Source organism: Alosa sapidissima, chromosome 14, assembly GCF_018492685.1.
Source record: "Alosa sapidissima isolate fAloSap1 chromosome 14, fAloSap1.pri, whole genome shotgun sequence".
In the NCBI taxonomy this organism is placed as follows: domain Eukaryota; kingdom Metazoa; phylum Chordata; class Actinopteri; order Clupeiformes; family Clupeidae; genus Alosa; species Alosa sapidissima.
In genome coordinates, this window is record NC_055970.1 from 31,664,319 (window position 1) to 31,678,901 (window position 14,583).

At 38.7% G+C, this 14,583-nt stretch overlaps 2 protein-coding genes across 3 annotated transcripts; both read right to left on the reverse strand.

The window, feature by feature from the left end:
* Nucleotides 1-870: 870 nt before the first annotated feature.
* si:ch211-210p4.6 (malignant fibrous histiocytoma-amplified sequence 1 homolog) lies at nucleotides 871-6,723 on the reverse strand. 2 transcript variants are annotated; one of them, XM_042061914.1, is made up of 10 exons: nucleotides 6,411-6,723; nucleotides 5,226-6,096; nucleotides 4,810-5,098; nucleotides 4,320-4,506; nucleotides 4,028-4,209; nucleotides 3,249-3,745; nucleotides 2,922-3,079; nucleotides 2,574-2,757; nucleotides 1,174-1,241; nucleotides 871-1,085 (listed from the first exon to the last, which is right to left on the reverse strand). In XM_042061914.1, exons 1-10 carry the CDS (start codon nucleotides 6,424-6,426, stop codon nucleotides 1,045-1,047), a joined length of 2,493 nt encoding a protein of 830 aa, XP_041917848.1. In that variant the 5' UTR covers nucleotides 6,427-6,723; the 3' UTR covers nucleotides 871-1,044. The 2 variants fall into 2 exon arrangements, with proteins under 2 accessions (XP_041917848.1, XP_041917847.1); XM_042061913.1 differs by having other exon boundaries at nucleotides 1,174-1,244.
* Nucleotides 6,724-6,805: 82 nt separating this feature from the next.
* On the reverse strand, nucleotides 6,806-13,309 carry LOC121681945 (PHD and RING finger domain-containing protein 1-like). The gene is made up of 7 exons (XM_042061915.1): nucleotides 13,127-13,309; nucleotides 9,637-9,829; nucleotides 9,437-9,520; nucleotides 9,158-9,279; nucleotides 7,571-7,847; nucleotides 7,369-7,479; nucleotides 6,806-7,263 (listed from the first exon to the last, which is right to left on the reverse strand). Exons 2-7 carry the CDS (start codon nucleotides 9,754-9,756, stop codon nucleotides 7,240-7,242), a joined length of 738 nt encoding a protein of 245 aa, XP_041917849.1. The 5' UTR covers nucleotides 9,757-9,829; nucleotides 13,127-13,309; the 3' UTR covers nucleotides 6,806-7,239.
* Between the last annotated feature and the right edge of the window lie 1,274 nt (nucleotides 13,310-14,583).

Genomic DNA, 14,583 nt, shown 5'->3' on the forward strand with positions numbered 1-14,583 from the left:
TAAGAGATGACCTCTGTGATGATGATGTGCAGCGTCAGTGTGGAAAACTGTATGGGCAGGCAAACATGCTGGCACGCAAATTCCACATGTGCACTCCTGATGTTAAAATCTCACTCTTCAAAACCTATTGCACTCCACTGTATACTGCCCACCTGTGGTGTAATTTTAGTGAGTCGAAAATGAAAAAACTTCATGTGGCTTATAATGATGCACTAAGAATTGTGCTTAAAATCCCTAGGTGGAGTAGTGCCAGTGAAATGTTTGTGTCTAACAATGTGCCCACTTTTAACGCTGTTTTAAGAAATTTTATGTATAGATTCATGTGCAGACTGACAGGGTCTAAGAATATGATTATTGTGTTCATAGCTGATGTCTCTAAGAGTGACACCAGGTACACATCTTGTTTTTGGAAACATTGGACCCGAAGCCTGTATATGTTTTGTAAATGATGCCTCATCTGCATCATTCTTAAATGTTTTGTATTGTTTTACATTTATATATCTGTACTGTGTTGTCTCTATGGACCTTTGTGTCTTGAATAAAGTTGAAAGAAAGAAAGAATCTATCTATCTATCTATCAAACAGAAAACAGATTTAAAGGTAGGCTATGTACAGAACTTGCATACAGTCTGTGTAAGGTGTTGATAAGGCAATACACATCTATTACAGAGGAATTGAGTGCTAGAACAGAAGACTTTACCTGATACCCAAACCTCCTCCTTCATCCTAGAACAACTTTAAATTTACAGTAGACAAGAGTGCATAGCACCCCCCAGTGGTAACATAGAAATAATTTACAACAAAACATGTTTTTTTTCCCAATTAGACAATATTCAATCATGTAACAGACAATAATGACATTCTACAGTATATCTTCTTTGATTTTTAGTGATACATTCAACATAGTGTACTTTACAGGGTCTCAAAAAATTACAGGCACATCAAACATTTTAGGCACAGTGCATGTGACAGATGGACTTTATGTTCATTGTGGTTGTCAGTATTCATTTCAGATTTTACCTAAACAGATCATGTAGATAATGCTCAAGCAGCCTGGTTTTCCGTAGAATCAGAGTTGAACAGTCCTACAATTGTACACATGGATGACATTAAATAGTGATGTACAATCTTATTGACATCCGATATTGATTAAAGTAATCTACAGTACTGTACCTTTGGGATAAATCAGCTCAATCCGTCGTGTATGTCCATTGCGGCAAGTAACTTTTTCCTCTTTTGTGCTGCTAAAAAGAACAGATAATTGCATCAGACAACACTGTTGTTTTTCCTCAAAACACCACCATTTAAAAGTTTGGAATCACATACTGTAGATATTTCCTTGTTTTCTAAGAAAAAGCAATTTTTTGGCCACTAAAATAACACCTAATCAATCAGAAATACAGTATAGACATCACTAATGTTGTAAATGACTATGAGGAAATGACTGACATTCAACATCTAAGAATCCCCCCTTTGCTCCAATCCATCCTATGACCTAATGACACATTCCGTCTGATATTCCAGGTTTATCTATTTAAAAGGCTAACTGATCATTAGAAAAGCCTTTTGCAAGTATGTTTGCACAGCTGAAAACTGCTGCTCTGATTAAAGGAGCAATACAAATAACATACTTTCAGATGAGTTTGGTATCTGGAGCATCAGCTATTGTGGGTTCTATTAGAGGCATAGAATGGCCCGAAATAAAGTATGTGTCAATCTATTCTTGTTCTGAGAAATAAAGGCTTGTTCTGAGAAATAAAGGCTTGTTCTGAGAAATAAAGGCTTGTTCTGAGAAATAAAGGCTGTTCCATGTGTGACTTTAAGAACCTGAAGATCTCACTACACTTTGTGCTACTCCCCTCACAGAAGAGAATAAACCGGGTTTAACTAGAAAAGAAAAAAAGATGAGAAGGCCCCAGTGCACAACTGAGCAAGAGACCAAATACATTAGACTGTCTAGTTTGAGAAATAGAGGTCCTCGAATAGTATCTGCAAAACACCAGTGTCAACAGTAGAGGTGACTTCAGGATGCTGGCATTCTAGACAGAGTTGTAAAGAAAAATTAATTTCTCAGACTGGCCAATAAAAAAGAAAAGATTAAGATGGACAAAACAACACAGACAGTCAAAAGAGGTAGACTGATACAAGTGTTATAGGCATACAAATCTTGTTTAACACTACCAGTTACCTTTAGCTATAAATTATGCAAAATGGCATACAGTCCACAGTCCTTCCAACTATATGAAAGTTTATTTTCATACGACACTTTATCCCTACATAAAAATATGCATCATCTAGGCATACCTCCAATACAATTTTGTAATAATCTGTGTTATAAACTGGCTTTCAGATGAGTAGTCACATTTGTGAGATTTCTTCATGTTGGCTGAGACCAATTCTGTGAACTAAAGCTTGTAAATCAATGTTTCTAAAAAACAAATAGAAGTCCTGAAAGCTGAATTAGTGAAGAAAACAGAAGAAATAGATAATGGTGAATTGTTAAATGTTAAATGTAAACCGTTATGTTGTTAAAAAGTAACCTGCTCTGATTTGATCAGTGTTAGAGGTTATACCTGTCACTCTTGCCAGATCCAGGGGACTTCAGCCAGTCTGTCCAATCTCGCCACTGAAAGTATGCAGAACAGCCATACTCCTTACAGGGACTGTGGACATATTGGATTAGGCCAGGCCACTCCTGGGCCAGCTGATCCATCTTAAGCATGATCTCCTGGACCATTTTCCAAGACTTCTTTATTTCTGCGAAGTACACTTGTAAATTAACTTAATGTACATTTAGAGTAACATGAAATGTATGCGCTCCAATATAGAAAGTCAACTAGACAAAGTGAGTGGAGCTTGGCATTCATTTCTGTGCTGTATTATCTGTTACAGACAACGATGAATGAAATGACATATTCTACCATTTTTGTCTGTCTGTTCTTTGCAGCGGATGTTAATGTATTGGTCCCCCTCCACATTTTTCACTTGAATTAGGGTCAGAGTTTTGCAAGAGCTAAAACAGCATTGGTCTTTCCCCACCCAGTGAGTGGTATACAGTGGACAGGTCTTGATGACGAGTCTGCAAAAACATGAGGCTGTTAGGTCACACTCAAACATAGGAACTGCTGGCAGACAAGAATATGTGTTCAGTTCATTAGCTGGACTATTATGGGCATGTATAATCCCTGGGAATTACAGCCACAGTAATATACATGTTGGGTATTTGGCTATTTGTTGGGCGACCTCACCTGTGGAAAAATCCATAAGGAATCTCTGGGATGAAGTATATGTGAACAGTGAGATCACTCATCTTATCCTCCCCCCACATTTGAAAAACTCTATCATTGTTCTGTAGATAGCTGGGAAACATGCAGGCACTGTCAGGATCGTACACGTTGGGGTTAGAGGCCACCCATGTTTTGTTGGGGTGGAACTCTGGGGCTGTGGGATTGAGTGGGCTTGTTATTTTAGTTGGTAGACACACTTCAAAGTGCTGAAGGAGGCAAAGTAGGCTCCCTGGTTTATTGCCATTGCCTACAATTTCTTGAACAAGGTCTGCATCATCAAGATGCAACGTTTCAAGCTCTTTCTGCACCAGGATTGATATGGCTACATTGTGTAGGGTGGCTTTCTCCTTATAATCACTCAACCAGGTCTCCCTGTGCTTGTTCAGGACCTTCATGCTTTTCAGCTGTCGCATTGTGATGTCTTTTATTTTCTTTTCCAAGTCATGTCTTATGATGGCCTGTGGTCAAATAAATGGTATTTGGTTGACAAAATCCAGTACAAAAATGTTTACAAGACCTTAAGACTAGTTAAGAATATGGGTGATAATGTTTTTTTTTTAAACCACATATTACAGTAATCATACTGCTAGTGATCATTATTGCTATGTCTACATGCCCATTTCTGTGTCAACATGTTCATGATATAACAGATCAGACAAAATCAGTTGTCATAATAAACTGTAATTATGAGTTTCTCTTTGAAAGACGGTTAGAGTTTCCCCACACATTTCTGCACTTACCTTAAATAATGTAATCAAGATAGATGGCTTCAGAAACACGTCATTCTTCAGAGACTCAATCTCCTCATACCAAACAATTACCCCGATCCGGTGGAAGTAACGTAGAATGCACTTGATGTTTTCTGGATCCAGTTCCTTTTGGCTGATATATATATCTAGCAGGTCAGAAAGAGTCACTCTTCCTGCAAACAAAATGTCAGGGTCTACATTTTTAAAAATGCATTTCCGAAGAGAGACATGCTTCTTCTATAATCCATTTGTGTCAAACCAAACAGAACACAAATAAACAAACCATGCTGAGGTATATCATCTTCTATGAGGAGATCTTGAATCTCTTTCTCTACTTCTTGATAGATCCCTGGTAGTGTCCTCTCAATGCTTGGAAAGTTGTCCTTATTTGTGACTTCCTTCAGAGTGTGATCTTGGAACATCTGAATATATCCAGGTTTGGTGCAGTCAACAAGTAGAAGGTCAAGTACCTGCACAACATGCACAATTTTGAGTATGATGTAGAACAACTAGCCATTACTTTTACAGTTGATTAATCTGTTTATTTTCTTGATTAATCGTCAAGTTGTTTGATAGATAAAATGTCAGAAAATGGTCACACCAAGGACATTTAGTTCACTGTCAGAGCGGAATGAGTAAAGCAGAACATTGAAGCTGCGAGCCCGTTTAACCGATTACTATAATTTAATAGTTGACAACTAATTGATAAATCAATTAATTCTTGCAGTTCTAGTATGGAGAATGATGAAGCGCCTGAAGGAAAAACACATTACCTTCAGCTTGTAGTGTGTGAGCCTACTAAGGTCATTCATCTGATCTGAGTAAAGCGAGGGGTCGTCTGATTCCTGGAGCTTCTTTTTCAGCTGCTGTAAAGTTTCTGTCCTATCAGTTAGCATGCTCTGCAGCTTGCTGTTGATATGCTTTTTCTTACGGTCAATGTCTAGACACTGGTCAACATGAGTTCCCACTGGCAAAACCACAGAGTCAGGGACCCGCAGCTGGATATTGCTGATCCAAAAGCTCACATGTTCCTCGAAAGACTGGGGGTCTGAGGGGTCATAGCTGAAATAGGCAAGATTATTTTACTATTTTGCTTATTTATTTATTTGAAGAACAAGCCTTTATTAAATGAAGAACAAGCCTTTATTTTATGGTTATTAATGAACATCAAAAATCAAAAGCTATATACCTTGACAAATCAATTGCGAGGATGACAAATGCCTGGGGGGTTATGAAGACATGGTGGGTTATGTAGTACTCTTCTTGTCCAGCAAAATCCCAGCAGAGGAAACGGACACCTCCTTTTTCTACCTCGATAATTTCAATGCCCACAGTCCTGTCAGCTACGTCTACTTCCACTGGACGGGAACTCTGAAAACTGCGACAGAGTGTGGACTTTCCTGCCATTGATGATCCAAGGAACATTGTCTTGATGGTCTTGACCGTCACTGGGGATGAGCTATCCCTTAACATTGTGAAATAAGAGCGAATGTCTTTTAAGCCACCAATACAGATGTCCCCTGGTGGCTTCCTCAGTGGGTTGCCAGTGGCTTTGAACATGGTCAGATTCGCAAACAACTCCCCGGGGAGATCTGTCAGCCTGTTATTTTCCACATACAAATCCCGAAGTTTTGGAACACCCACCAGAGCTTGCAGATCCTTCAAGTAGTTGTTTGATGCGTTCAGGTAAATGAGGCTTCGGCACTGGTTGATGTCAGATGGGAGCTCCATTAAGCGGTTTGTGCTTAACTTGAGAAATTCAAGTTTTTGTAGACTTGGGAAAACTTTCTCAGATATGCACTTGATGATGTTTTGATTGATGTACAATGTCTTTAAGTGATGGAGTTTTCCAATCTCCTCAGGAAAATCTGCCAATTCATTTCTGGACAGAATCAGCTCTGTAAGGTTAACAAGCTGAGAAATCCCACTGACCTGTTTCAGCCTGTTGCGCTGTAGGTCAACCTTTGTGATGATCTCGCAGTTATCAAAAATTGACTTGGGAAGTGACTTCAGTTTCCTCCCAGCAAAGTCTCTGTCTTTTTTCCCCTGCTGGTTGTGACCTAAGCAATGCACTTCTAATAATTAATGCTTCAACCATCACATTCATCAAAGAACAACTATAAATGTGGCAGACAGTGTTAAACAACATTATGCCCTCAAACCAATGTAATTTTGGAGGGGTATCTTTTTGCTGTTTTACCATAAGAAAGCATGACTGATCAGATGTACCCTCCTCAGTGTGATAACTATTTGTCCATAGCTCTTTTTAGATACAAGTCACAGCTGCGGTATGACATTTACACTGAAATCTACAGTAAAGCCTTAATGAAGACTCTGCATGCACATATGCTGAATATGTACGGACAGCACTTACCATTTGTGGAAGGCATTTTGACAAACTTGAATGCCGGTTTGTGTAACTTCCTGTATCAGTCGTATTGAGCTTATTTAGTTTCACTTCTTCCTGCTTCGGTCTAGAGGTGGGGCTATGGTTCTATATAGCAGCTAATGGGACAGTAACCCTTTCCACACACAGATCTGCTTATGAATAGTCGTGCTTGTACTGTACATGTCAAACACTTCAAAAGGTTAGGCTACTGTGAAAGGTTCATGAATATTTATGTGCTGGTTTTTAGTCCCTTTTCTGAGACCAAAAGGGAATTTAATTTCCTAAAAAACTTCCTTTACTTACAAAGCAAACAACTGATGTATTTATTTTGTTAAGTACAAGCCTTGCTGTTCTTGTCAAGAAATTAAATCCATAGAATAGAAATGAAAAAAAGATGTATCTTTTATTTAACACCATACAAAAACAACAAAATTTGACAAGAAGAACCAATCATGTGTGACTGGTATATTTTAGCAACTGTAGGAAAGAGAGACACCATTTCCTTTCATTTCTCTGGAAATCATGATGTGTCATTATCACGTGATTTCTGAGGTCATCCTTATATCTGGTTTAAGCATTCAATACATGTGTTTACTGCCACCTACTGTCCATTATCTACACCCACAATCTGGACCACCGCAGGTTTGCCGAGGTATTACACATCATTAATATAACATAAACATGACAAAAATATACTTCAGGTGACCATTCTTTCACAAATATACCACATTGTTATGGGGAAAGAAACAAAGCATTTTACCAGACCAGTCTCCATGTGATATTTCTAATGTTGTGATTGATCAAACAAAACCGCTCACTGCACGTCTGTGCCTCCTCTCTGATGACATAAGAAGTAGACGGTAGAATTTAAATTAACAATGAGAACAGGTGAGAAGAGGTACAGTGAGATTCATAATCTGAGACAGATGTTTAAAAGGTTTACCTTCCTCTTGTGTCCCAATTCTGGGGAGCAAAGGTTCTTAATGTTTGAGCTGCTGCTTGGGTCGTTTTTGTCACATGGTACTGTCAACTTCAGGAGGTATTTGGGAACATGCTGCATTAGAAAATCCATAATGTCAATGCATCAAGGCCTTTGTTGATATCCCATTAATAAAGGAAAAACGAATGAATCACAAGGAGTTTACCTGTGCACTGTGGGTCTGGTGATTTGAACCTTTACTTGCTTGTGCACGGAGCCGCTTGCTGCGCCTCGTGCCTATTGAGGCAGAAGTGGAAGTCAAAGTAGACAGACGAAGTCTACCTGGAGTTGGAGCAGCTTCAGCTAATAAATATGCAATTTCCTCAGCGCTCACACCATCTTCCTCAGCAAAGAAGCTTCCATGGCTATCTGTACATTCCTGGCACATCCAGTCCTGTGCTGGAACTGCACCCAGTGGAGGGGTCAGGCATGTTGCATGGTACCTGAAGGTAGAGGCAACGGCCATCGGAACATATTTAAAACTTTATATGTTTTTATTGTAGCTGGTTTGCATAATAATTCATATCCTCAAATCCTCAAGAGCAACTTTTTAAACATTTACAAATTCATTTAGCTGATGTTTTTATCCAAAGAGACTTACAAATGGACTGACACTCAAACAGTGCAAAGGGAGACCTCAGAATAATGATACATACTATCCATGAAATATTGGGTCATTCTATGTCAAATCAGACAGAATCAAAGGAAATGGTTTGTCTAAGTTTGTCTACATAATCAGCAAAGCTCAATGGGCCACTTCAAATTACTGAACAGAAACAAGGAGCCGAAGCACACAATTCACTTACAGAGTGTTTAATAGGTGCAAACTATCAATGTTTCCACGCACTGCGTCTTCATGCATCAGTTCATTACATTTACATTACATTACATTACATTACATTTGGCTGACGCTTTTTTAACCAAAGCGACTAACAACATGGTAAACAGTAAGTTTTAGAACAATTCTCACAATTTTAGGACAGTTTAAAAAAAAACACATTAGAGTTCCCAAGTTCCCAAAACTAATACATGTAATACTGTCCAAACAATTTTGGAGTTATTACACTCTCAAAATTGCAATATCTTTGATGCCATTGTTTGGGCATTAATATCTTACAAAGTTCTAGCCTGACCAACTTTTGTAGAAAGGAATAAAATATGTTATTAGTATGACTTGACCATTTAAAGTTTGTACTGTATGCCTATTGATCTAAGGCCCTTGATTCAATACAAAATGCAAAAAGAATGATAGAGGGTTATTATGAAGCTCATCAATCAGTATTTTGTCTGCAAACACAAATAAGCTGCAAACTTTATTAATGTTGTGCCAATATTTTAGGTCTCCACAACAAATAAACAAGATATTAAATTTGGCTGACTGGGATTTAGCAGACACTTCTATACAAAGCGACACAAACTTTCAATGGCGGATTCGGGAATCAAACCCAGACCGATCAATTACTGCTGCTCCACCATGTCGTAGAAGTCAATTACCAATTGTATAATTTGATAACCGAATATGGCAAGTTAATGGCTTCATAGAGCAATTTACTTTGAAGCAGCGAAGCTGCCCCCAAACTATATGATATTCAGTTTATTCCAGTCTTCCTCAAAACTGCACCAATTAAGCCAAAAAATTGTGGGTTTGATACCACTCATCACGTGTGAAGTTTCTTAAGACATATGTGAAGAAATCCCACAGTAAATGGATAGATATAGACAGATGTATTATTTGCTGAAATGCTCTCCTTACCCTGTTTCACAGGTTGAGCACATTATCAACAGATGGCCAAAGTCAGACCGTCCACACTTCTCACAAATGACCTGGTCATCTGAGACATCCTCCTTTTTATTCAATGGCCTCTCAACTTTTACCTAAAAACATATGACCACACAACATGCCATAGAAATCAACTGATCAAATAAAGAGAAAACATAATGAAATACCACTTTCCATATTGACACGCAGTGATATTGTGAAATACTAAGTAAGGCCTGAAAACACTTACATTAATCAAATCTGGCAACGTACCGTGTTTTTCACCTTTCCTCCTGGGTAATCCGTTTGGTATATAACATTAAACGTAATTCGGTCCACTGGACAGGTATTCGTGTTCTGAAAAGTGTATTGTACATAAATGCAAGGTTTCTTTAACAGTCTACTGCTAAAATGAGTATATTCAACTTAACAATATGCTTGCCTTTCAAAAAAATTAAATGACTCATACTCACCCTAGACCATTCCATGATGCAGTCAAGACAGAAAGAGTGGTCACAGTTCTCTGGTATGGCCACTTGTCCAACTACATTGCTAAAACAGATGAGACATCTTACTGGGTCTGGTGGGGCCATACTGAGGAATTCTTCCCGGATCTGTCTATGCACTGGTACCAGGTTAGTTAATGGAGAGCACTTTCTCAGTGTCCTGAAATTAAACAAGGAACCTAATGTTAAATGATTTGTACAGTTGTACTTTCCATTTACCGGTACATCTTACAAGCATTTCAGAGTAGCAGTCAAATGGCAAGTAGTCAGTAGGCAAATCAAATGAGATGGTCAGTTCAGCTACTTGTAACCTTGGAGTAGCCTGCGCTTCATATGAAAAAAGACAGATCTCTTATTATGTTTAAGTCTTCAAAAAATGCCAGTAAAGATAAGTCATTAAAGCAAATAAACACTGGGACGTACTGGATGTTTAATGGCACACTTTTCTATTCTGTAACATGCATAAATGAAAACAAGGATCATTTATGCCAACTTAAGTTGTTTATTGTCAATTATACAACAATTGGATTCTATGGAACTATTTACTTGTTCCTGATTGGCCGAGAGACGTTCCATGCGTTGGAATATACCCCGACATTTCAACTCAGACTTTGCACAGCTAATAAGAAATCACTCTGCGATACAATGCAAATATTCTATAACGCTTTGACACAATGTAGCAATAACCATTAAATTAAAATTAAATTAAAGTTCTCATAATTTAAAAAATGGAGATCGATTTCCCTAAAATAACTTTTGAGTTAATGTCGGATGACGAGGAGGAACAGAGAGTCAAGCAGGACAAGAGTGCATCGTTCGTCAAACAAAACTCAGTGTTTCCCATACATTGACTTATTTGTGGCGGCCCACCACAATATCAACATTGACCACCACACAATGATTTTCCAGGTTGTACTAAATTGTGCTTAAATCTGGTTAGCATCATAACCACGCTGCGCTAATTTGTTAAAAACTGTTGCATTCAAGTTAATTCTGCAAACTCCCTTGTGCTACTCACAGTAGCACAATACCCTGTGCAAATACCAGAAATACGGGCATATATGTGACTTGTGTCACTTCAAACCGAATTTGAATATGTTGTACTTGCATTTGAATTGCCGAATTTGAGCAATTGTATGTAGAAACCGAATTTGAATAGTATATGCTGAAATTGAATTCATTACATTGTAACTGAATCCCAGTTAACTTGCAATTGAATATAATATTTTGAAATTGAACTCATTTGCTCTGATACTTATCCTAACTGAAAATTTCACTCTTTGCACTTTCACATTCAGGGCCCTATTTTGACGATCAGAAATGCAGTGCATAGCGTATTCTTATCACGACGCAAAGTTTATTTACACTCAAATTTTTCGCCATGCCCTTCTCTTTTATTACACGATGCGCCCAGGGGTGTGGCAATTAACGACATAAGGTGTGGTCTGGCACATGATCTAAAAATCACTATCTTACACCATCTAAAATGCATTACGCCATTGACCAAGAAAAACCTGGTCTCTAGCGAAAGGCGCATATGAACAGCTCAGCTGAACACAGCTGAAGACACATTATCACGAGATGTAAGCAGCAACTCTGCAGGATCAATGTCCTTAGGTTTTTTTATTCAGTCATTCGAACATTATTGGGGTAAGTGTTGCTTTTTTCAGCCTGTTTTCGATGGTAACCCATTGTCAACAGTGAAAGTAATTAATAACTGTTTTGACGTTGACTATGAGACCATGGTGAAGTTAGTTTCACTTTGCCAATGAGTTCAAATAATAGACGAGTGCAGAATCTGCAGATGCGTGTAGGCTATTCTCTGCTAGGTTTTAGTAAAGCATGGTTTAGTGGAATACCTGTTCCATACACTCTGCGCCGCTGACTATCAAAATACTGATGCGCTGTTTGAAGTTTTTTCATTCAGTAATTTTCATTTCAGTAATTTTCATTGGTTTAAAGGATTTTACACCCAAAACACACCCATGACTGATTAAGAAACAGAAGAACCGCCTTTTTGCACCAGGTGCCCGACGTTTGATAACAAAACCACCCGCAATGTGAACTGGACAAACTCCTAAATGTATTTACGCTATTCACCAGTGACCATGCATCGCCAAGATGGGGCCCTCAGTTCTCACAATTTAGTCTTACACTGAAATTCAATTTCAATAACCACAATTTCAGTCTACAGAGACAAAAACAGCTGGTAGCTAAGGAAGACCAATCGAGTGCAGATCAATTGTGATCACAGCATGGGAGCCTCCGTCTAGTGTTTGTTAGTTTGTAAGGAGGTTCCAGAGACAGCTCGCTGAGGGGGTCCTATGCTCTTTGGTATCTACAGTGCTACAAGTTCCGCTCTAGTCATGCGCTGACAGAGACAGAGGCTATCTTGTTCCTATGGAACTCTTATCTAATTATGTAGGCTACTACATTGATAGTGGGGACCCTAAATATTCAGACACTGAGCAACAGATTTTCAAGTTCCTTCCTACTAACCACTATCTAGTCTTAAAGCCAGTCTGAATTAGATAACCACACTCACAAAATTGTCACTCACAAAAAGGGAAATTCGGTCTGGACTATGCAACTATGCACAAACCAGAACAGTTATCACCAATCAAATTGTCTGGGCAGGCTTTATTCAATAATGGACAGATGAAGATGAGCAGCGACATTACTCAAAACTAATGGCTGGGATAGATTCTGCACCCTTAACAACCCCTAGTTAGACATCTCAAAAGCTAATATTGGTAAAAAAAAAAAAAATATGTTTTCATTATTTTCGCCCAGGCCCTCTGGGCACCACAAACATGATTGGCTCTCCAGTCGTTTCCCTGAGGATTTGGCCATGAATAAATTGGAAGATGTGTTACTAGACATAGTAAAAAAAAAAAGGTATTGGTAAGAAATTTTGCAGATTGGCATGTTGGAAACACTGACATTTCTTCTTCTTCTCTTCTTTTTCTATTTATTTCCTTATTTATTTACACATTGCACAGCCATGAAGACAGTGGACAAAGCATTTCACTACATAGCCTACTCTGTATAAGTGTCTATGTGACTAATTTGAAAAAAATCATGGCGCGGAGTTTTGAGTGGTCTGTGACGTAAGCTTGTGTGAAATAATAATAATGTCACACTTTTCCCATACAAACTCATGGTTCAATTATACTAACATGTTTGTCTTACATCCTACAACGTTTGTATATCCGACAGGTGTGTTTTTTAGACTGTTAAACCGAAGTAGCGTTATATCAATATCTTGCTTGCTTGGATAGTGGGAAAGTAGCTCACTCTGTGAGCTTGAAATGGAGCCGTGTTGGTAGGCCTGACTTCGCAGTAGGCTAGTCCACAAACAAACAAGCAGATAAACAACAACAACCGGTCAGAAAGAGACGGAGAACATAATTAATCGCCACGGCACAAAATACCTTTGAAATTATTCTTGACAAACCTTTTGCTTTGTTCTTCTTCCTCTTCTTGTTGATGTAGGCTGCTGAAGAGTGCATTACCGCCACCTTCCGAAACGGAGTGAAGGTCTGAATGATCTTTTATTTCACCTAGGCTAATTTCACATTCATGTTGTCCGAATCGAAAAATAACGTCTAAAGCACATTTCTCCGGAATTCCTTTTAAAAAGGCATTTAGCTTCAAATTTATCTCTTCATTATCAAGATGTTGAATTACCTGCTACTAAGGCGGTAGGCTTATTCGTCTAAAACTGACAAAAAGGTCATATGCCCTTGATAACAATAGTCAGGGCCGGCCCGAGGCATAAGCGAACTAAGCGGCTGCTTGGGGCCCCCTGGCCACCAGGGGGCCCCCAATCGAGTTTCTTTTTCTTTTCTTTTTTACATAGTAAATAACGTAAACAAGTGACATCAATGAATGAATAAATGAAACAATTAATAATTCAAAACAAGAAAATTCTGATTTCATGATCAATGTGCCTGCCTACCTCTACTGTGTCTGCCAGCCTTTGAGTCACGCGCATAAACTAGACACCTCGGGTTCATAGACAATTCGTGCAGACACTGCATCAAGTTCAAAAATCGGAAGAGACGGTGAGATGTTAAGACAAGTCACAAAAAAGGACGTATCCCTCTGGTGCCGAAAACAGAAAGAAGAAAATGACAGAGGAGAAAAACGAGCAAGATACAGGTATGTTTGCATGATTATTTACAGTATGTTTTGTGCTTGAGGTAGCTAGCTAGCTGTCATGATCGAATATAAGTCATCACCAGAACTAAATCCCCGCCTTCAACAGAGATGTCTCCCATTAATATATATTTATCTAGGTGTGTTTCAGATGTCAAGGATATTGGGATTGTTTTGGATGTTCAATCAAGCATGTACCCTAGCTCTAGGTGGGCTTATGTTGTAAATTAAAGTTAGCTAGCTGACTGAAGTGGACATTAGCACTACAGTAGCTACATGAAAACGTAGCTGAAGGCAAATTTACCACAGAGGGATTGTTTCTGATTTCGCACCTGAAAGTGTTGATAGTTTATTACTGTTCAATAATATGTAACATAGTGGTAAGTCTGATAGCAACAGCAGGCTAAGCCCAGGCTCCCAGTCCCAACCCCAACCCATTGACTAGCGCGACTCTGGGCATCGGTAACGTTCCAGCTTCATAGGCAAAGATGGAACAGTAGCCTACGTGCGCTGTGCTCTAAGATCTTTGGAGAGAGATGGTAGTGTTTGAGAAAATATACCATGTTGGGTGGGGAGACTTCTGTGATGAAAATAGACTTAAATTTGATTAAGACAGTGGCGAGTGATGTAGCGGTGCTACCCTAATATTTAGGCTGCAGTAGATCACCATGTTAAGCGTTCACCAGACCATACTGCAATTATACTTTTGATTATGCCTCATTTGCCAATAGAATATGAATTGTTACATGTGGA

Bases quoted from the DNA above. Each gene is read 5' to 3' on its own strand.
- si:ch211-210p4.6 (XM_042061913.1), bottom strand. The intron at 5,099-5,225 runs GTATATAGCTTT...TGCCTATTTCAG, and splicing joins CTCGCAATTGATTTGTCAAG to CTATGACCCCTCAGACCCCC. The intron at 3,080-3,248 runs GTGAGGTCGCCC...ATGTTTTTGCAG, and splicing joins CCTTATGGATTTTTCCACAG to ACTCGTCATCAAGACCTGTC.
- LOC121681945 (XM_042061915.1), bottom strand. From the start codon at position 9,756: ATGGCCCCACCAGACCCAGTAAGATGTCTCATCTGTTTTAGCAATGTA. The intron at 9,280-9,436 runs GTACGTTGCCAG...ATATGTTTTTAG, and splicing joins GAGGAAAGGTGAAAAACACG to GTAAAAGTTGAGAGGCCATT. The intron at 7,848-9,157 runs GTAAGGAGAGCA...CTCTACCTTCAG, and splicing joins TGCTCAACCTGTGAAACAGG to GTACCATGCAACATGCCTGA.